Raw genomic sequence first — 22203 nt, forward strand, 5'->3', positions numbered from 1 at the left:
CTAAGTGCCGATAAGGCTCTAGGCCTCACATAGAAACAACATAACATATAAATTTTCTTTTCATGTGTCTAGTAGCATTTTTGCTACTTTTTCTTGACACTTTTTCGCTTCATTGTTTCATTTTTTAGCAACTTTTTATTTGCTTTCAATTTGAGATGCTAATGGCAGTTGGACTAAAGGATAAAGCCAAATCATAGCCCTAGGTCATGTTGAAAATGAATTGAGTATTAAAACTATCACTAAGAGTCTAGAACTAATGAGAAATGAACCTACATTAACCTAAAGTCAAGGCCAATTACCTATGATTAACACACATAAAACCTAATTTTTTGATGAGTTAATTTTCACAAAGCAAAGTGTTAAAACTTTAGGATGCTTAGCTTTTGACATGAAAAAACCATAGCTTAGAAGCAAAATCTCACTTAAGCCAAGCAAGAGAATAAAGAGATGAACAAAGGAGCAAAATCATGGAAGGATTACACCTATTCATGCTCTTTGAGCATCCTTGAGCAAGCATCCCCTTCGTGTAGAGAAGCCTCTTGATCCTTTATATTTGCAAAAGAAGCTTTTTGAAGCTAAGTGTAAACACAAGCTCCAAAGCCTTTTATTGAAAACAAAAGCACACAAAAAACATTAATGAAAACCTAATGCTAGGGTCTTGCGAACCCAAATTTATCAAAGGGAAAAAATCCAAGGGAAAAAATTTCCTTTGGTTATGCACATGATGCTCTTTGTAGCAAATTTATGCATACATAACAACAATGAGAGAGGTAAAATGCTTCTACATAAGCAAATTTTCATTTTTTTACAACCTCTTATGCATGGTTCAAAAGTTTGATTAATTTATAGCTCAATGAAATATGGAAAAAACAAGCCAAGAGATGAACATAATGCAACTTTTGAATGAAATGAAGTGGCTCTCGATAGCCAAATTTTTACAATTTAAAGCTTTTCAAAAAGTTGGCTAACAACTAGCTCACATGAAATTTTCAATTTAAGAGCAATCTATAAGCAAGAGATGAATTCAACTTGATGAATTGAAAATGAATGGCTCTCAATAGCCAAATTTGTACTTGAAAGCTCAAAAAGTTGGCTAAACACTAGCTCAAATGAAAACATTTACATTTTAGACCAAGCTATGAGCTAGTCTATATACAACTTTTAGTCCAAAGAAATGGTTTGTCTTTAATTAGCCAAATTTTGCAATATATTGCAATGATGACCCCTTCTTGAATCAATGGAAATCACACTTCTGCCACAACCTTCAAAACAATTTAATTGTTAGTGATTTTAAGCATTTGTCATTGAAAGCAAGCACTAAAAATATGCTCAATCGATTCCAAGCTCAAATTTTAATGCACATTCCCAACCAAGCATCTTTGAATCATTCAATGGTTTGCATGAAAAAGAATTCATTTTATTTTGCAAAGCACTAAAAGTCTAATGCCCAATTGCCAAATAGTTGCACACAAATTTTAGAAATTTGCTCTCATGTAGCACAAGTGAAGAAAAGAGTGAGAGTATAATAGTCATAGAGTGCAACTAGTCATGATCATTTATGAGTTTAGTGGGAATTCGGCAAAGCAATAAGCTCATAAACTCAAAATGATGTAGCCTTTTGAAGGCAAAATTTGAAATTGAGTGCACTAGATGCCCTTCAATGGAAGCTCCACACTTTGGAAACAGTCCAACATCTTGTTCAAAACAATCAATTTCAGTATTTGGAAATCATTTGACATTTAGCCCAAACACAAAACTTAACACAGAACACATCCATGCAAAGATTGTCTATCTTTGGCTACACAAAAAAAAGCATGTGTGCATAAGCTCCTAGCTCAGAGGGATTCATTGACATTCAAATGAGCTCAAAATATTAAATGCAATATACACCCACAAGAGTCGAGTTAAGCAGCTAATATTGATGCAATTGATCCAAGAGTCGAGATGATAGAGCTGTAGGGTGGTGAAAATGCAGGAGATGGGCCCTTTTCCAGGAAACACTTTGGGTGGAGCTGGGAGCCATGCCAAAAGGTGGAAACGAGCCCCCCAAATCATCAATTTGTTATTTTATTTTATTTTTTAGAATTTTATGGCAACGCCTTGGAATCAGCGACGACGTGCAGGCGATAGAGCGAGCTAGGAGATGTGGGCCCGTGGGGAGCTTGGGCCTCAACTGAGGATGAGAGAGAGTGTATGTTTTTGTGTGTGAAGCTTGATGTGTGCAAGCAAGGCGGGCCTGCGAACCTATGTGGTTGAAGCCTGTGAGCCAGGTCAGTAGCAGAGATTGTGTATGGGTGTGTTGAAAGCCACGATGGTGCATCAGAAGCCACGTGTGAGTGTGTGGGTTGTTGTGAGCAATTCCAGGCAGAAAATGGGTGTGTGTGTGTGTGTGTGTGTGTGTGTGTGTGTTGCGCGTGTGAGTCAACACAATTCCCGATAGTGCTACGAGCCTCAGGCCCGAAGCACGTTCATTTTCAACAAACAGACGAGGCCTATCCTGAGTGTATGGTGCACCGACTGTAGACAAAAAAGGTGGGTTGGATGTTAGGCTCAGCCGATTTAGGGGGGCAAGTGGCCGAGAAGGGGGGAAATTGAGGCAAGTGGAGGGCCCATGACTGTAAAGGACGACCTTGTTTGGCTTTTAGTGTGTGTATATAGGGTCTCAATTATGAATTACCCAAGCGCTTAGTAAGGTGTACAAAGGTTCCATTCAAAAGAATCATATGCCCTTGTCCAGCTAACTTCCCAATGATGGGGCTAGTTCATTATTATCCCCCTCCAAAATCATCACAATATATTGTCATAGACAAATCAAGGCTTTTAATTCAATCCAGTCATGCACACAATGCTCAATTCTACCCTTGATTATCTTATTGCTCAATTCCAATTCCCAAACCCGATCAAAAAGTCATTAAGCTTGCATATCTACACACGTGGACTTGAGTGTAAAATGTTCACAATGCCAAGCTCAAGTTACAATTAAATTAGGTTCCAAGCAAGGTGCAATTGATCTCAAATTTTTACACATATTGAAAAATTAGGTCCAACATTTCATGCACATCACCATTCAACATCTCTTTTGTATTGCTTCAATTTGATGATTGCAATGAATTGGAATTTAAACCTTCTATTGCTTATTTCCCAATTCTCAATCATTCAAATCCAATTGGATTTGGTTTGTAAGTCTATATACACTTTTCATACAAGGCAACGGTAATCTTTATCAAATCATCCCCAATGGTTGATCAATTGAGCCATCCCTAGTCAATCAATCATACACACCACATTTTTTTAGGTCTTTTAATCATCATAATTGGTGATGGAACCAATCATTCATTCCTCATTGGATTGATCATGCCATTGCCTAGGCACACACAGTAGCTATTTGGCCAAATTAATCATCATAATTGGTAAAAAATACCAATTATTCATTCACAAATTGGATTGTACATGCCATTGAGTAGGCACACACACCCAAATTTAGGCCAAAATTTTATGCAAAAATTACATCAATTCCACATTGCAATGCACAAATTGTAAATTCAATCAAGCATAAGTGAATCCATGCATGCTCAATTTCTAAAAATTAACACTATTTTGACCCAATCAAGCAATGCACACACTCAAAAATTAAGCACAAAAATTCAAATTTGGCTCAATTGGCAATGAATTTAGGCTTAACCTAATGATTGCACATACTTTTCATGATCATTTCACAAAAACCCATTTAGGTGTCCTAATTGACCATCAATCATTGAAAATCAAGTGGCATTTCAATGCCTAACATACACATCATTTACATGATTGCATACTCATGTATCATCAATTCCATCAATTTTTATGTATGCACACATTCAAGATTAGGTGCACACACACTTGAAATGTTTGACAATGTTTTTTCCCTCTTTGGTGCATGCACACACACAATGATTTTTATGCACACACATGAATTCTTGATGAGAATTAAGCATTATTTGGATACACACAAAGTTCATTGGTCACAATTTGACTATCAATTTCATTCCAAGTGTATCAAATTAGGTGCAACGTGTAGGTCAATTTGTGTTACACACTTAATTTTAGCAAATGATTAGCAAATTGAATCACATTGATCAATCAAAAATTGACATAACAAGTGAGTGCACTTACATTGTAATTACACTCCAAGCTATTCCTTTGCTCCACGCAAAGTCGCATCATTGCACAGACAAGTGTGTGCACCATCAAATCGGCTCCAAAATTGACCATTTATAGGTCAAAATCAAACACCCAAATCATCAAATTAGGCATAAATTGGTACAATTATAGGTCAAAATCAAACACCCAAATTATCAAATTGGGCATAAATTGGTATAATTATAACTTGATTAGAGTGATGATTCCACCTCTTGGAAGGGTATTTCACATACTTTACACTTTAAATGTTAGTGTTTACGTTAGCAAGGTTAGTCAAAATTAGTAGAAATTAGCACGAAATTAGTAAAATTAGCATGGAAAGAAGCGAATTAGCAAAGGTTAGCATGAAATTAGTGAAATTGGGGGTTTGGGGTATTCATAACTCAACATAAGCATCAATTTCTTACACAAACATCATCAAATCAAACCAAAAATTGAGTCACACACTCAAAAACCAACAAAATTAGTAATGAAATTACTCTATTCTACACATCCTAAACTCACTAGCTTAAGTTACGATACTCGGCAACCGCGCCAAATGTAGGGAGGAACTGTAGCACGACCTAATCGCAACCAACAAAATTGTCAAATCGTGGATCGGCAACCCGACTAGGGCATGGAAGCACGAGCCTAGGATGTATAGACATAGAGGATTCAAGGAATCCTTCTACTCATCATAGAGAGAAGCCATGGAAAGGGATTCCTCTAATCAACCACACATTCCTACTTACTAATCACTTGCACACAATCATGTGGTTGAAATTAACCTCTCACATCAATCACCCTATTCACAACTCTTAATCACACAACTACACAAGAATGCAATTAACATACCTACTCTGCATTAGTGTGTCCATTCCGGCACAACCTCTCAATGTGACTACGTATGCACACACACTAACCGCACACCTTGTAAAGAGAGATGAAGAGAAGGAAGGCATAGCCCTCACACACCATGGCCAATAGTGTGGATAGAATAGATTAACTCAAAAAAGGGATTAGGAGATCTACCATCACACTAATATAATCTCACTCCACATAATCAAACCAAAAAGACTAATAATAAATAAAGTGTAATTGATTATTAGAAATCAAGAGCTACATGGGCATAGAAAGCCCATGAGCCTCATGATCATCCACTCTACAAAGAGGAGAACTCACCCAAGAATTACTTCTCATTAAGCATAGGGCTCTTTTATAGCTTTGGGTCTCAAACCCTTCAACTATGGGATAAAGTTGAGCTCTTTAGCCTAGACTTATACAACTTGGCAACTCCTAAATGATCCCAAGGCCCTATACAATGAAAAGGAAATATTATGCACTATAGCACATCCACAGCTTGGTGCATAATTGGTGTAGCCTGTGTTAGCCACTGCTAACATTCCCCTCAAGGCCTTGGGCACTCGAACATTGCATATTTTTAACCTAGGTATATAAGGCATTGTGTAAAATAAATTAGGGTTCTCAAGTCATTTGTTGAGAGTACTCTTTGGTGAGAGCTCTTGAGGTGTGTGGCTATGGAGTCCTTGAGCTTCTCCTTGATCATGAGACTTGATTAACACTAATCAATGATTCATTATCTCTCACTATGCCTCTCTCTTACTTCTTATGATTTCCTATGATGCTTAGATTAACTAGATCTTAACTAGTTAGTGGTTAATCCCTCTCTAATCTTGTGTGATTTCCCTTTTTTTCTTGTGTGCATATGTAGGTTTGATTGGAGTGTGGTGCTCGATAGATTTATATTGCATTGACAATTAGCTTTCAATTGGACAAACAAGAGCACAACTCACACACAATTGCAGATTAATCTAGTTCAAGCAGTAGAAATTTTGCTAATCAATACCAGAATCTGCTAATTGTTTTTAGATTGACTCAATATGGACTCAAATCGAACCAATAGTTTAAGTACAGTAGAGCAAGTTAGCAGCAATGGCAACACATGCACAATTGCAACAGAGCAGATTTTACAGCTTTATGGCTACAATGGAGACAAAGTCTTGTACACAGATTCAAAAGGTCATAGATACTTGGTGAGCAGTAAAAGCAACACAGGAGCCAAGATTCTATTGATCAGGGTAAAGAAAAATTCAGAGAACTCCCAAATGTTCACAAACTTTAGTGGATCCAAGTATTGCAAACTTAAAGATGAGTGCACATAGAGGTTCAAAAAATCAACCCAAGTGTTCTTCCACAAAATCTTCACAAGCCAGTAAAACATACAGCCAATGCATATGCAATCAGGATCATTGTACATGGACTACAGTGGTCAGATCTATAGTGAGGACTAGAATTACAAGATCCAACATATCAACCAATAGAAGCCAGTCTAATTGGGGAACCAAGCCAAAGATTGTACAAAGGTCTAGATGGAGAAGTCTATAGCTTGATTCTTAGTGTTCTAAAAGAAGATGCCGACAACTTGGCAAGCACAAAAATGGAAACTCCTTAGCTAGAGCTTGATATGGCAGAATCAAATGAAATACCACCAGTCATGGAGTATTGCTCAGATTGTGGACGAAAAGGTGGACACTTTTCTGAAGATTGTCCAAGAAATCCAGACAACAGGGATATATCAACTGCCAAGCAAGGTACATATAAAATTGGAAATGAGAATCTCAATGTAAGTGCATTTAACTCGTCATTTTTAATGCAATCATATGATTCTACATTACCATTATAAGCACCACTAAAAACAATGCAAGTTCAAAATGAGCATAAAGATGCACAGACACCTGAAAAGCTTAAAATTGATTCTTTGAACAACAAATTCTTGCATGAATTTAGTAAAGGTGTCTAAATATCACCAAAGTTTGAAAAGACTGTTAGGCTTGCATATGATTTTTCATTCACTGACACAAGTGTGCAATCATTCATGAGCCTAAGGGACACATCAAATAGAATGATGTTAGCTTTGTATGGTGCCCATAATCCATATGCACACTATGTAAACCAAAAAGGAAAACTGTACAAAAAGGATCAACCAGTGTTTGAACGACCCACATACCAGCTCATAGAAGTGCGTCCAATGATAGATCAGAAAGGATGGTTTATTTCAGAGGAAAGAATCTATTATAGCCATCCTCTCTAGAGTTGAAGGATATAATCTGAATGAACCCAGAAATCTGTTCAGAGCCAAACTCTCCTCCATCAAAAATCAAACTTCGATGTTGTGACCAAACGAACATATACTTTGACCAAAACAATCGTAGATATAAACGAGAGTCTAGCATCTATGATGCCTTGGGTCCTGAAACCACAGAAGCCCATATCATAGGAGACCCATGGGATAAACAATATCAGGGCAAAGATAATGGTATCTACGGCTTGACTTGGGGAATAATTTGTCATGTTTCAAGGAGATACATAGGAAACTATGCAGAAGGCTTATAAATGCCAAACATCAACAACGCTACCCAAAGTGTACCTTCATAGTCCCCAAAGGTGAGATTAAACCAGAGCCAAACAGTTTGGAACTCTTACAATGAAGCAGGCTATAGGGATCACCCTAGGAAGGGGGGAGCTGTAAATCCATCAAGCTCAACTCATGTACCAGGAAATGCTACACCACTTAGAAGCCCTAGAGCTTCTAGCCAACAGACCCCTTCAAAGCAAAAACCACTGAAAGATCATATGGTTGTTGGAAGTTTCAAATTGACCCAAATTCCATCAGAATGTACAGACAAATGCTTATATGAAGATTATCAGGGACAAAAGTTTCAGCTGATCTCCACAAGTGAGAGTCAAAAGCCAACAAATCCCATAGTGTTCAAACAGTTACATGTAACCAAGCTTACATATGCATATCAAGATGCACATGGTAACAAATATCAGGAAGATCATGACCTTGTACAAACCCATACGGATGGACCGAGTGAAGTCAAAGACTATCTGAAGATGATGCAAAGCCTCAAGCTACCAAAATAGGTGAAATAAAAGTCAAAGTCAATGGGAGGTAAACTCAAGAAAGCTACACAAAGTTCACCACCAAAATCTCCTCTGAAGAGATAGATTCTACCAGAAAGTACAATGGATCTTCTAAGAACAAGGGTTACCCAGATGTAGGAGGACAGTGCTCAACAGTTGCAAAAAGGTGCAATATTACAGCAAAATGAGCCAACATCAACGGAAGCAGGTGATCAAAGCAAAGAAAATTTAGATAAATCTCAACCAAAGGACACCACCACAACAAAATTAGTCAGTTCAGACACAAATCATGAGAAGATCAAGTGCAACATTGTTGGTGAAAATGAAGAAAAGCTGTCAAGAGAAGTAAAGCTAGATTTTTAGTTAGACAAGAACCTCATATCTTTTCGCACTTGGAAAAGATGTGGTCAACCACAGCTGGAAGATGCTCTTGAATTTGTGAGCATATCTGGAAACAAACGAGCAAAATGTTGGGGAATCATCTCCACCACCATTGAAGTAAGTTCACAAATCATCACAGCTCAATTCTATGTGATCACAACAAAAGATATGCTACACGACATCATATTAGGAATGCCAATGGCCCAGAAGATGTCAAAGATACAAAATTCAAACATGACGGAGTCATCACAGAAAACAAAGAATGAAGATGGTCACTCGCGGATGACAGCACAAAGTCCTCAAGCACAATTAGAATGGAGACTGATATCAAAGCAGATCTTATGGAAGATGATTCATCCCCATCGAACAAAACTTCAAAAAGAGCTTAAAGAAAATCAGGCAATATCAAGTGCAGATCAAATAGAGCAAAGAGAAACCACGGAAGCTATTGAGCATAGAATGCCACTGAGACCAGAGGTAAAGAAGAAAAATCTTGCAGACAAAGGTAAGGCCAAAGTGGACCCTCCATCGATTAGCAAAGAAGATGTGAGAGCATATGCCTCTACATCAAAGAAACCTTATGGATCAGCTTCTTCAAGAAACTCAGGCTTTCAAAACTTCAAGTCAATTGCCGACTCAACTGAAACCTCTAAGAAGAAACCCAGAAAAGCAAAGATATTTCAGCAATTACTCAAGAAAGCAAAGGAAATTCAAGCAAGTGTTTGTTCAGAGCAATCTAGTCAAAGTCAATGATCCAGTTTGGATTAAAGACAAGAAATCAACACACAAATACAAACACATGGGATGGATAGCATCACAATGGAGCTTAAAAGAATAAGAGTACTATGGAGGTAATAGACAGATATGGGTACCAAAACCGCAGGTTAGGGCATATAAAGTAACTTCAAGTCCCTCCCAAGAAAGAAGGCCCACAAGGTATCAACCTTGACAATGTCCTAGGATACCTAAGCAGAAGGTATACAAAAAAGCAACATTGAAAGATGCTAAAGTCTACCACAACTTTCAAGAGGATATGGAACAAAGACGAATCTCAAAGAATGTTCCTCTTGGAAAGGATTCTACACAGGCTATACAAAGATTTGGCTACCAGTCAACCAAAAGCCAGCTGCAACTACACTAGACCTGCATGAAGATCTCAAGAACTCAACAAGACCTAGAACGAAGCAAAGTCAACAATGGAGATACAAAGGTCATCAAGAGATTTGGATTCCTAAGTCTTCTAATGCTCCTAGTCAAAAGTCAAATGTCAACGATCAACAGAGGCCTACAATAACATCAAAGACTTCTTACAACATGTCTAATCGGAAAATCAAACAGATAATGGAGTCTTCAAAGTCAAAGAAGGACAAGCCAACCAATGGGAATGCAGGTTCGAAGATGATAAAACAGGTATGGCAAAAGAAACCTTCAATGCCAACTTGGTCCTTCACTAATCCTCTTTTTGAGGATTCAAGATTACTTTTAACTGAAGAGATATTTGTAGTAAGCACAAGAATGTAAAAATTCAAGTCACCAGGGTGCAAAAAACACTCTTTGGCATAGTTAGAGTCGGGCTGTTGAGCCATAAAATGAGCAAAGCATTAGTCCCAAAGCTTCAAGTCATATTAAACTATGTGCTAAAAGTCGTATTTATTAGGCTTACGCTCAAGCTGGAAGAGTTGAGCATATCTAAAGTCATGTTGCTCATGCTAAATGAGACAAGCATAAGACTTGAAGTCTATTAACTTACAATTGGTGGAGAGTCGTGGAGCCCAACACTCACGCAGAATGCACAGTAAGATGAGAGCACATATCCTCGTCAACGAAAACCATTCTTAAAGGGGTGCCAGCTTGCAAATCCATGTCAAATGATTTTATAGATACACCATCTTTTTGAATAACCCCTCAAAATCATTCTTGCACAGCATATTGTTTTCCATGCATTTTTGTGTATGCATAAATAGGATGTCCCACCATTGGACATATGCATTAGACACTCTTTTTTGCTTCCACCTATGCACCTTGAGTGGACTACAACAGGCAAACCAATGTTCCATCATGATATCCTCTCATATTTGCTTCCTTTTAATTCCATATCTATCAGCGAATAATCCCTTTACTTTATTAATATTTCCCATGCTAATAAGTACTCCAATAATGCACAAATCCCAAAGGCACTTTTTTCCCACTGGGTTTTTTCCCTTTGATCATCTAGGTATTAGACCCTAATTTAGAACCTCATCATTCTACTTCCCTTGTACATACTTTTCATAAGTAAATAGAAGCCTCCTCATTATGTTATTACAACGGACAAATGCAACATCATCTCTCACATGAAACAACTTTGGACCAATGAAGATGATGCAACAAATTGAAACTCATCAAAACATCCAACGACAAATGAAGACAATCAGCCCATCAACAACCAATCAAAAACCTTCCCTTGCCTCCACAAACACCTTTCAACAGTGCCCAAGGACGGTCACTAAAATAGGAAGTGGGAATGTTAACTGATTCACCGTCAATTAACGAAAGCTGCTTAAGACCGAAGACGTATGGATGCACATTTAAGATCAACATGAAGAAGCAGTAAATATTGGAGTTACACATTTTCCACGTTTTCCCAAAATGGTCACGTTGTAAATTCCCGATTTATTGCAAGCCATTGTAACCTTTTAATGCGTTACGGGCTCAATGGGAGTTCCAAGTTGTAAAGAATAGGTCACTTATTGTGCCTAGGTTGCAAATTCAGTAAGTGGTGAGTCCTAAAGGCCTTGGGCGCCCGAACATTGCATATTTTTAACCTAGGTATATAAGGCAGTATGTAAAATAAATTAGGGTTCTCAAGCGCATTTGTTGAGAGCACTCTTTGGTGAGAGCTCTTGAGGTGTGTGGCTATGGAGTCCTTGAGCTTCTCCTTGCTCATGAGATTTGATTAACACTAATCAATGATTCATTCTCTCTCACTATGCCTCTCTCTTACTTCTTATGATTGCCTATGATGCTTAGATTAACTAGATCTTAACTAATTAGTGGTTAATCCCTCTCTAATCTTGTGTGATTGCCCTCTTTTGCTTGTGTGTGCATGTAGGTTTGATTGGAGTGTGGTGCTCGATAGATCTATGTGTGTGTGCTTGCGATTAGTGTGTTGCATGATAGGATTAGTGTTGTGTGCGTCCTGCAATTGTAGTGTGTGTGATTGGGTTGATTAGAGGTGAAGAGAAGTGGATATGGAGATTGCCCTTCATTGCGGCTTAGCTCCTCCATAGGCCAAGAAGCTCACCTCATAGAGTTAACCATTTGGGTTGCCACGATTAGCTCACTTACCGTGTGAGTGTTTCCATGCCCTAGCCGGGTAGCTCATCCCTCCGGATTGATAATTTTGTTGGTCATTGGAGCTATTGCAATGATGGGACCCCCAACAACAACCTACTTCAAAAGAGACTAAAACGTTTGCTCAAGAGCCATTTCCATTTGTTGCTACTTCATCTAGTGCACATGTTGAGAAATACATGCTCACAATTATTTTGGACTTAAATGGTCTACTATTGAAACGTTCCCCTCAGCCGTCCTCACACAACCACTCAGTGCAACTAGATCCAAAAAGATATATTATACTTAGGCCAGGTTCATCCAATTCTTGAAGACTATATTACATAGGTATAATGTTGCAATTTGGTCGACGGCTACTAGGAACAATGTGCTTCAAATTCTTAAAGCACTAGAGAGCTTAGCAAAAGGTACATTGCCTTTCTTTGCAATTTAAAATCAATAAGGTTTCTACACTTGTCAAAGCAATAAAATATTTAGACCTAACAATCCAACCGTTGAGGCAATGTTCAAGCCTCTGGCTAAAATTGCCATGGGGTATGAATGTGACCCACGAAGAATAGTGCTTATTGATGACTCTCCTTACAAGGGATGCATTTCCCCTGCAAACAATTGTATTTTTCCATCCCAATTTGATGGTGAAAAACTGGTTGACAATATGCTCTTGGAGGAGTTGCTTCCCTACTTATTTGAGTTGGATGAGACAAGGGATGTGCGGAATTTCATTGCCTCTAATCGTTACGGACAGCCAACCTTGACAAATGAGAGTGAATATAAAGAAATCAAAGAGAATTGGAAACAAAAAAATGATGCTTGGTCAACCAAGGTGTTCTTTACAAGAAGGATAACTCCCGCAAAATATGACAAAGGTGATGCTATCCTTGAAGGCAAACACAATCGAGCAAGTGAAAAAACCGACAACAATGACATCAGACGAGCCCAAATACAAGAGATACTGGAAAAGGAAGGTACATTTGTTGAAAGCATGAAGGCACCACAATTGATCAATCTAGCTATGCAATTGGGATGTACTACAAAGGGGCCATTGAAGGCAACCACTGCAAAGGCATATATAAACAAGGTCAAAGCTGAGAACAATCTTCTAAGGCTAAATAAAACACACCCTTAAGGTACCTTTTATGACTTGAACCTTGTTTTTCATACTTGAATATACATGTGCATGGTATCAAACTTTTCTTTTTGTTTCTTCTGCAAATCTCAGCAAAATATTTCTAGATATTCCATGAAGCAAGCTTGGACAGGTGGTGGACCTTTTGGTAAAGCCTCTCATGGGAAACATATCACAAGTCCTCAATTTAGTGAGAAGGGAAAAATTTAAGAAAGAGCCTAAGAGGTTAGACAGGTGGTGGACCTTGCACCTTTTCTCCCATTTCCAATCGAGCCTAGATATCCACCACTATATTGTATGAAGTGTAGCTTGGACAAGTGGTAGACCTTGAAACAAGAGACCCCTCATCATCAAGCATAGTTTGGACCTATGGTCAATCTAGCTTGGACAAGTGGTAGACCTTGAAACAAGATACCCCTCATCATCAAGCCTAGTTTGAACCTATGGTAGATCTTACTTTTCTCCCATTTAGAGCGGAGACTAGCCTAGCCAGGTGGTAGACCTTACTTTTCTCCATGCTTCAAATAAGCACAGCTTGGAGAAATGGTGAAGCTTTGTAAGATTTTCAATTGGGATTTGTTTATAGCAATGAGTAAGTTGAAGATGGACTTTGGCATCTAATAATACCATAGTGTAGAAAATGTAGAAACTGTTTGTATTCTTTGAAATATAATAAATTTCTTGTTTTTCAATTGCAGAGTCATCACTAAAGAAAGTGGGTCAACTATCTGTAGGCATGATTTGAAGGAAGGTTTTGAAGCACCCAACCAACCTCATCCAAGGCCTTGTGATATATATCAATCACCTCCGTGTCACCTGGTACTTGCTGTCAAGAATATCAAAAGAGTGCTTGTTTTGGACCTTGAATGACTACTTTTGAAGACAATTGAAACAAAACATGGAGATTTTATGCCATCTTGGGCTCAACACATGCGTCTTGTGGAGGAAAAAGGTGAAGTTTATCATGCGGTGCGCCTAGACGTAGAAATGTTTTTGGATTTCTATGGTGAATACTTTGAGTTGTGGATATGGAGTTGCTATAACCTAACAAGAGTGCAACCCACATCACACAAAAATGTCTCCCAAAGCATTATAGCAAGTCAAGATCTTTATGAGTAACAAGTGTTGCCAAAATCCAAACATCATGTTAGGATTTAGAAGGGTTTATCATAAAAACTTGAGCAATATTTGGAAGATGTTTGAGGACTTGGATGCAAAGAATACCTTGATTTTTTATGATAGTCCATATAGGATGATGTGGAATATTCCAGGAACATAAAATAACATATTTAATGTTTTCTTGTGGATAGTATTTATTTCATTCTATATGTTTTTAGCCTAATTTCTTGAACTTCAAATTAAACCTTCTATGTTGCAATGGAGAAGTACTTAGAGAAATTTTTATGTAAACACGTTTGCTTACCCTTTCACAAATTGTAGCTTAGATAAGAAGTGGACTTTGCATTCCTCCATAGCCTATCCTAGACAAATGCACCTTGAAACTAGCCCTCCTATGTTGCAATTGACATATGCTGTACAATTTATAAATGGCTCGTACCTTAAGTGAAGAATTTCTAGATTAGAGGTGTGTGTTGTTTTGATGTCATGCACAAGTGGATTTTATTTCTCAATGGGTGCTAACTTGGACAAGTGGTGGACCTTGAACTAAAAATTCAGGTACTCCATTTGACATTAGCTTGAACAAGTTGTGGGCCTTCAAACAAATGTTTCCATGTTAAGAGAACTTGTAGGTAGGACAATAGAGTATCAACAATGAAAATGAAATCAATGTACTAGTCTCTTGATGGTGCAACCACCCAAAACCATAATTTTTCCTAGCCAATGTTTCTTTCAAATGTTTAGTCTAGTACCAAACGTCAACACCTTGTACATGATATATTGAAAGTTGTCTAATCTGGGAATTGGGATTTTCCCACTTTACCTAATCTTGTCTTATTGGATTGAAATATCCAAGAATCTCAACAACAAGGTCTTTGACACCTTGGCTTCTTTTTGGGATTATCAAAAAGGGGATTGGAAATCCTTGGAGCATCTAAAGTTGTGCATTAATCTTTTACTCCAGGAGGAGATTCTCATCGGAAGATTACTTGAAAAATTCTCAAACCTAACCCTTCTTCCTTGCTCCACACCATTGGATTGGAAAGCTTGGAAGTGGCATTGAGAAAGGCATTTTAATTTTCCCAAGACTAAAACAATTTATGAAATGTTTTTCTCTATAGAGGATTGGATCGAACACCTCAACAAGATTTGGTCCAAACAGTGGGCTGCAAGCAAATGGAGCCAAGTAGTTGGAATCATTTGGAATGCCAATTGTGAAGAGCATGACAAAGTCTTCCTTTGGAAAGTCCTGCCAACTAGAGATAAAGAAAAAGTAAGAGGCTTAGGTGATGGTACCTATGTCATATGCAAATACCCAAATGAAAGCCTCACGCACCTACTTTGGGAATGTCCAAAAATCCGAGTCTTCATGGGCACAAACTCTATACTTGTCGGGGATCCCATCGTTGCAATAGCTCCAATGACCAACAAAATTATCAATCCGGAGGGATAAGCTACCCAGCTAGGGCATGGAAACACTCACACGGTTAGTGAGCTAATCGTGGCAACACAAATGGTTAACTCACAAGGTGAGCTTCTCGGCCTATGGAGGAGCTAAGCCACAATGAAGGGCAATCTCCATATCCACTTCTCTTCACCTCTAATCAACCCAATCACACACACTCCGATTGCAAGACGCACACAACACTAATCCTATCATGAAACACACTAATCACAAGCACACACACATAGATCTATCGAGCACCACACTCCAATCAAACCTACATTCACACACAAGAAAAACAGGGCAATCACACAAGATTAGAGAGGGATTAACCACTAATCAGTGTAAATCTAGCTAACCTAAGCATCATAGGCAATCATAAGAAGCATGAGAGAGGCATAGTGAGAGAGAATGAATCATTGATGAGTGTTAATCAAGTCTCATGAGCAAGGAGAAGCTCAAGGACTCCATAGCCACACACCTCAAGAGCTCTCACCAAAGAGTTCTCTCAACAAATGAGCTTGAGAACCCTAATTTCTTTTACACACTACCTTATATACCTAGGGTAAAAATATGCAATGTCCGGGCGCCCAAGGCCTTTAGGGCTCACCACTTACTGAATCTGCAACCTAGGGACAGTAAGTGACCTATTTTTTACAACTTGGAACTCCCATTGAGCCCGTAACACATTAAAATATTACAATGGCTTGAAATAAGTCGGGAATTTACACTACGTGACCATTCTGGGAAAACGTGGAAAATGTGTAACTCCAATCTTTACTGCTTCTTTGCATTCATCTGCGATGTGCATTCGTACGTCTTTGGTCTTAAGCAACTTCTGTTAACTCACGTTGACTCAGTTAACATTCCCCCCTTCCTATTTTAGTGTCCGTCTCCTCGGGCACTGTCGAAAAGTGTCCGTGGAGGCTGTGGAAGGTTTTGATTGGTTGTTGATGGCCTGATTGTCTTCATTTTGTCATTGAATTTGTTGATGAGGTTCAATTTGTTGCAGCATCTTCTTGGTCGAATATGTCTGTTGTGAGATGATGCTGCATTTGTCCGTTGTAATAGCATAATGATGAGGCTTCTGTTTATTTATGAAAAGTATGTACAAGAGAAGTAGAATGATGAGGTTCTAAATTAGGGTCTATAAACTGGATGACCAAAGGAAAAAAACCCAGTGGGAAAAAAGTGCCTTTGGAATAAGCACATTATTGGAGTACTTATTAGCATGGGAAATATTAATAAAGTACTGAAGATTATTTTCTGATAGATATGGACATAAAGAGACAACAAATATGAAAGGGTAGCATGATGGAACATTGGTTTGCCTGTTGTAGTCTACTCAAGGTGCATAGGTGGAAGCAAAAAAGAGTGTCTAATGCATATGTCCAATGATGGGACATCCTATTTATGCATACACAGAAATGCATGGGAAACAATATGCTGTGCAAGAATGATTTTGAGGGGTAATTTAGAAAGATGGTGTAGCTATAAAAGTATATGACATGGCTTTGCAAGTTGGCACCCCTTTAAGAATGGTTTTTGTTGATGAAGATAGTGTGCACTGTGCATGAGTGTTGGACTCTACGACACTCCACCAATTGTAAGTTAATAGACTTCGACTCTTATGCTCATCTCATCCAGCATGAGCGACATGACTTTAGATATGCTCAACTATTCCAGCTTGAGCGTAAGCGTAATAACTACAACTCTTAGCATAGAGTTTAATATGACTTGAAGCTTTGGGACTAATGCTTTGCTCATTTTATGGCTCATCAACCCGACTCTGACTATGTCAAAGAGTGTTTTTTGCACCCTGGCGACTTGACTTTTACATTCTTGTGCTTACTACAATAATTTCTTCAAGTAAAAGTAAGCTTGAATCCTCAAAAAGAGGATTACTGAAGGACCAAGCTGGCATTGAAGGTTTCTTTTGCCATACCTGTTTTATCATCTTTGAATCTACATTCGCGTAGGTTGGGTTGTCCTTCTTTGATTGTGAAGACTCCGTTATCCGTTTGATTTTCCAATTAGGCATGTTGATAGGAGTCTTGATGTTGTTGTAGGCCTCTGCTGGTTATTGGCATTTAGCTTTTGACTAGGAGAATTGGAAGACTTAGGAATCCAAATCTCTTGATGACCTTTGTATCTCCTTTGTTGACTTTGTTGAGCTCTAGGTCCTGTTGAGCGCTTGAGATCTTCATGCAGGTCTAGTGTAGTTGCAGTTGGCTTGTGATTGACTGGTAGCCAAATCTTTACATAACTTGTGTAAAATCCTTGTCCAAGAGGAAAATTCTTTGAGATCCTTCTTTTTTGTGTATCCTCTTGTGAGTTGTGGTAGACTTCAACATCATTCAATGTTGTTATGTTGTATACCTGCTTCTTAGGTGTCCTAGGATATTGTCGAGGTTGATATCTTGTGGGCCTTCTATCTTGGGAGGGTCTTGATGTTACTTCATATGCTCTAACCTGCGGTTTTGGCACCCATATCTATTTGTTACCTTCATAGTACTCCTGTTCTTTTAAGCTCCACTGTGATGCTATCCATCCCATGTGTTTGTCTTTCTGTGTTAATGTCGCGCCTTTAATCCAAACCGGATCATTGACTTTGACTTAAGTGCTCTAAACAAACACTTGCTTGAATTTCCTTTGCTTTCCCGATTACTTTGGCTGAAATATCTTTGCTTTTTTGGGTGTCTCCTTAGAGGTTTCAGTTGGGTCAGCAATTGACTTGACATTTTGAAAGCCTGACTTGCTTGAAGAAGCTAATCCATGAGGGTTCTTTGATGTAGAGGCATATGCTATCACCTTCTTTGCTAGTCGGTGGAGGATCCACTTTAGCTTTACCTTTGTCTGCAAGATTTGTCTTTGATTCTTGTGACTTCTACAACTCTGAATCTAGCATTAACGGTACGTGTAAATGTTGTTGGCTACCTCTTGGAAAAGAGAGTATTAGCATTTTATTTTCTTTGTAGGCCTTGTGATGGTCTAACCACTGATGTCCAATGATGACATTTGCAAGAATATCCTTTGAAGGCTTCACCTGAAACTTTACCTGCTCGTCGTGATTTTGGATGCTAAGGGTAGCAACCACTTCTTTTTGACTTGTAGACTTACCCATGATTTCTTTGTTACTTGGCTTGTCCTGAGTAGTCTCTAGAATTCTCAGAATGTTATCTGCAACCATATTGCAATTTCCTTCTTTATCCAGTAGAGCATTGCATCTGACACTTGCTCCTTTTCTACTGCTAAGAACTACAGGTATTCTCATTGTTGGTGCTATTGAAGATCTATGTCCTACTTTTGTCATTGTCTCATATTGATCTAACTGTGTCTCTATGGAGGGTGACTTGAGACTTTGTTTTCCAATCTGACTTGCATCGGCTGATTCTGCTAGCAATGAGTGATTGAGCTTTGGACTGTGTATTTCTTTCTGATTGTCTGCAACCTCGTTCTTCTTAACTTCTAGCTTAGGTGGCATCCTTTTCTCAATAGCTTTCGTGGTTGCTCTTTTCTCTGTTTGATTTGCACTTGATATTTCTTGATTTTCTTTAAGCTCTTCTGAAGTTCTGTTTGATGGAGATGAATTATCTTCAATAAGATTTGCTTTGGCATCCGTCCGCGGGTGACCAGTCCTGGTCTTCATTCCTTGTTGTCTGTGATGACTCCGTTATGTTTGCATTTTGTATCTCTGACATCTTCTGGGCCATTGGCATTCCCATTATGATGTCGTCTGGCATATCTTTTGCTGTGATCACATGAAATTGAGCTATGATGATCTGTGAACTTACTTCAATGGTGGTGGAAATGATTCCCCAGTATTTTGCTCATTTGTTTCCAGATATGCTCACAATTTCGAGAGCATCTTCCAACAGTGGTTGGCCACATCTTTTCCAAGTGCGAAAAGACATAAGGTTCTTGTCTAACTGAAAATCTAGCTTTACTTCACTTGACAACTTTTCTTCGTTTTCACCAACCATGGTTGCACTTGATCTTCTCAGGATCCGTGTCTGAATTGATTGCTTTTGTTGTGGTAGTATCCTTCGGTTGAGCTTTATCTTCAACTTCTTTGCTTTGATCACCTGCAATTGAGGTTGACTCCATTGGCTGTGACACTGCACTTTTTTGCAATTGTTGAGCATTGTCTACCTCCATCTGAGTAACTCTTGATCTTAATAGATCCACTGTACTTTTTGACAGAATTTGTCTCTTCGGAGGAGATTTTGGTAGTGACCTTTGTGTAGATTTCTGGACTTTAGCTTTTGTTGACTTTGACTTTTTTGTCACTTGTTCTGGCAGCTTGAGGCTTTGCATCATCTTCAGATAGTCTTTGACTTCAGTCGGAGCATCCATATGGGTTTGTACAAGATCATGACCTTGTTGATATTCGTTACCATGTGCATCTTGATATGCATATGTGAGCTTGGTCACATATAACTGTTTGAACACTATTGGATTTGTCGGCTTTTGACTCTGACTTGTGGAGATCAGTTGAAACTTTTGTCCCTGATAATCTTCATGTAAGCATTTGTCTGCAGACTCTGATGGAATCTGGGTCAATTGGAAAATTCCAACAACCATATGATCTTTCAATGGTTTTTTCTTTGAAGGGGTCTGTTGGCTAGAAGCTCTAGGGTTTCTAACTATTGTAGCATTGCATGGTACATAAGCTGAGCTTGATGGATTTACAGCTCCCCCCTTCCTCGGGTGATCACTAATAGCCTGCTTCATTGTAAGAGTTCAAAGTTGTTTGGCTTTGGTTTAGTCTCACCTTTTGGGACTGTGAAGGCACACTTTGGGTAGCACTGTTGATGTTTGGCATCTGTAACCCTTCTGCATAGTTTCCTATGTATCTTAGAGAAACATGACAAATTATTCCCCAAGTCAAGCTGTAGATAGCATTATCTTTGCCCTGATATTTTCTATCCCATGGGTCTCCTATGATATGAGATTCTGTGGTTTCAGGACCCAAGGCATCATAAATGCTAGACTCTCGTCTATATCTACGACAGTTTTGGTCAAAGTATATGTTCGTTTGGTCACAACATCGAAGCTTGATTTTCGTTGGAGGAGAGTTCGGCTCTGAACAAATTTATGGGTTCACTCGGGTAATATCCTTCATCTCTAGAGAGGATGGGCTATAATAGATTCTTTCCTCTGAAATGAACCATCCTTTCTGATCTATCACTGGACTCACTTCTATGAGCTGGTATGCGGGCCATTCAAACACAGGTTGATCCTTTTTGTACAGTTTCCCCTTTTGGTCTACATAGTGTGCATACGAAGTATGTGTGCCGTACAATGCTAACATCATTCTGTTTGATGTGTCCCTTAGAATCGTGAATGATTGCATACTTGGGGCTGTGGATGCAGAATCATTTGCAAATTAAACAGTCTTTTCAACCTTTGGTGATATGTCGATACCTTTACTAAATTCATGTAAGAATTTGTTGTTCAAAGAATCAATTTTAAGCTTTTCAGGTGCGTGTGCATCTTTATGTTGATTTTGAACTTGCAATGCTTTCACTAGTGCTTCTAATGTTAGTGCAGAATCATCTGATTGCATTAATAGTGACGGGTTTGATGCACTTACATCAAGATTTGCATTTCCAATTTTCTATGTACCTTGCTTGGTGGTTGATGTGTCCTTGTTTTCTGGGTTTCTTGGACAATATTCAAGAAAATGTCCACCTTTTTGTCCACAATCTGGGCAATACGCCATGACTGGTGGTATTCCAACTGGCTCTGTCATGTCAAGCTCTAGCTGAGAAGTTTCAGCTTCTATGTTGGCCAAGTTGTCAACATCTTCTTTTAAAACATCGAGCATCAAGCTATAGATTGCTTCATCTTGACCTTTGTACCGTCTTTGGCTTGGTTCTTCAATTCGATTGGCTTCAATTGATTGATCTGTTGGATCTTGCAATTCTGGTTCTCGGTTCTAGATCTGACCACTGTAATCCATGTACAATGACCCTGATTGTATATGCACCAAATGGATGCTTTGCGGACTTGTGCTGATTTCTAGATAACCACTTGGATCAATTTTTTGCACTTCTATCTGCACCTCATCTTTGAGCTTGCAATACCTGGCTCCACTGAAGTCAGTGAACATTTGGGAGTTCTCTGAATCTGGCTTTACTCTGATCAATAGGATCTTGGCTCCTGTGCTGATTTTGTTGCTCATCAAGTATCTATGGCCTTCTGAATCTGTGTACAAAAATTTATCCCCATTGTAGCCATATAGCTGTAAAATCTGGTCGGTTGCAGTTGTGTACGTGTTGCCACTGCTACTAGCATGCTCTGTTTTACTTGAACTCTCGGCTCGATTTGAGTCCATGTTGGCTCAATCCACAAAAACTGTCAATTGGCAGATTTAGACGTTGCTTAACAGAATTTCTCTTGCTCGATTTTGATTAAACTGCTTTAGCCAAAGAACTTTTGTAGTTGACTTGCTCTTCAGATTCACAAGAGTTTGATTAACTCCAGCTCAAAAGTTTCAAAATTGATTGCAACCTTTTGAAACGATGAAAAACTGGGCCTTGAACAGATTAATCTGCAATGCAGCTTGATTTGTCGATTTTCAGCTCCATTTTGACAAATTTAGAAATTTGTCTGCCCCTCATGGCTTCGGGTTGGTCATTTTGCTCGCTTTTTTCAGTCGTTGTTCTCAATTGTGCTCGCTTGCGATGTACTT

The 22203-nt window shown here is 38.7% G+C and overlaps 1 protein-coding gene across 1 annotated transcript in view; it reads left to right on the forward strand.

Moving 5' to 3' along the window:
* Positions 1-12346: 12346 nt before the first annotated feature.
* Positions 12347-22203, forward strand: part of LOC147463308 (uncharacterized) — a 50557-nt gene continuing 40700 nt past the window's right edge. The window contains exon 1 of the mRNA XM_086496211.1: positions 12347-12630. Within this exon, the coding sequence (XP_086352337.1) occupies positions 12347-12630 (284 nt within the window). The remainder of the gene's footprint in view (positions 12631-22203) is intronic.

The sequence above is a fragment of the Adiantum capillus-veneris genome, chromosome 2 (genome assembly GCF_014529385.1).
Source record: "Adiantum capillus-veneris isolate H3 chromosome 2, ASM1452938v2, whole genome shotgun sequence".
In the NCBI taxonomy this organism is placed as follows: Eukaryota; Viridiplantae; Streptophyta; class Polypodiopsida; order Polypodiales; family Pteridaceae; genus Adiantum; species Adiantum capillus-veneris.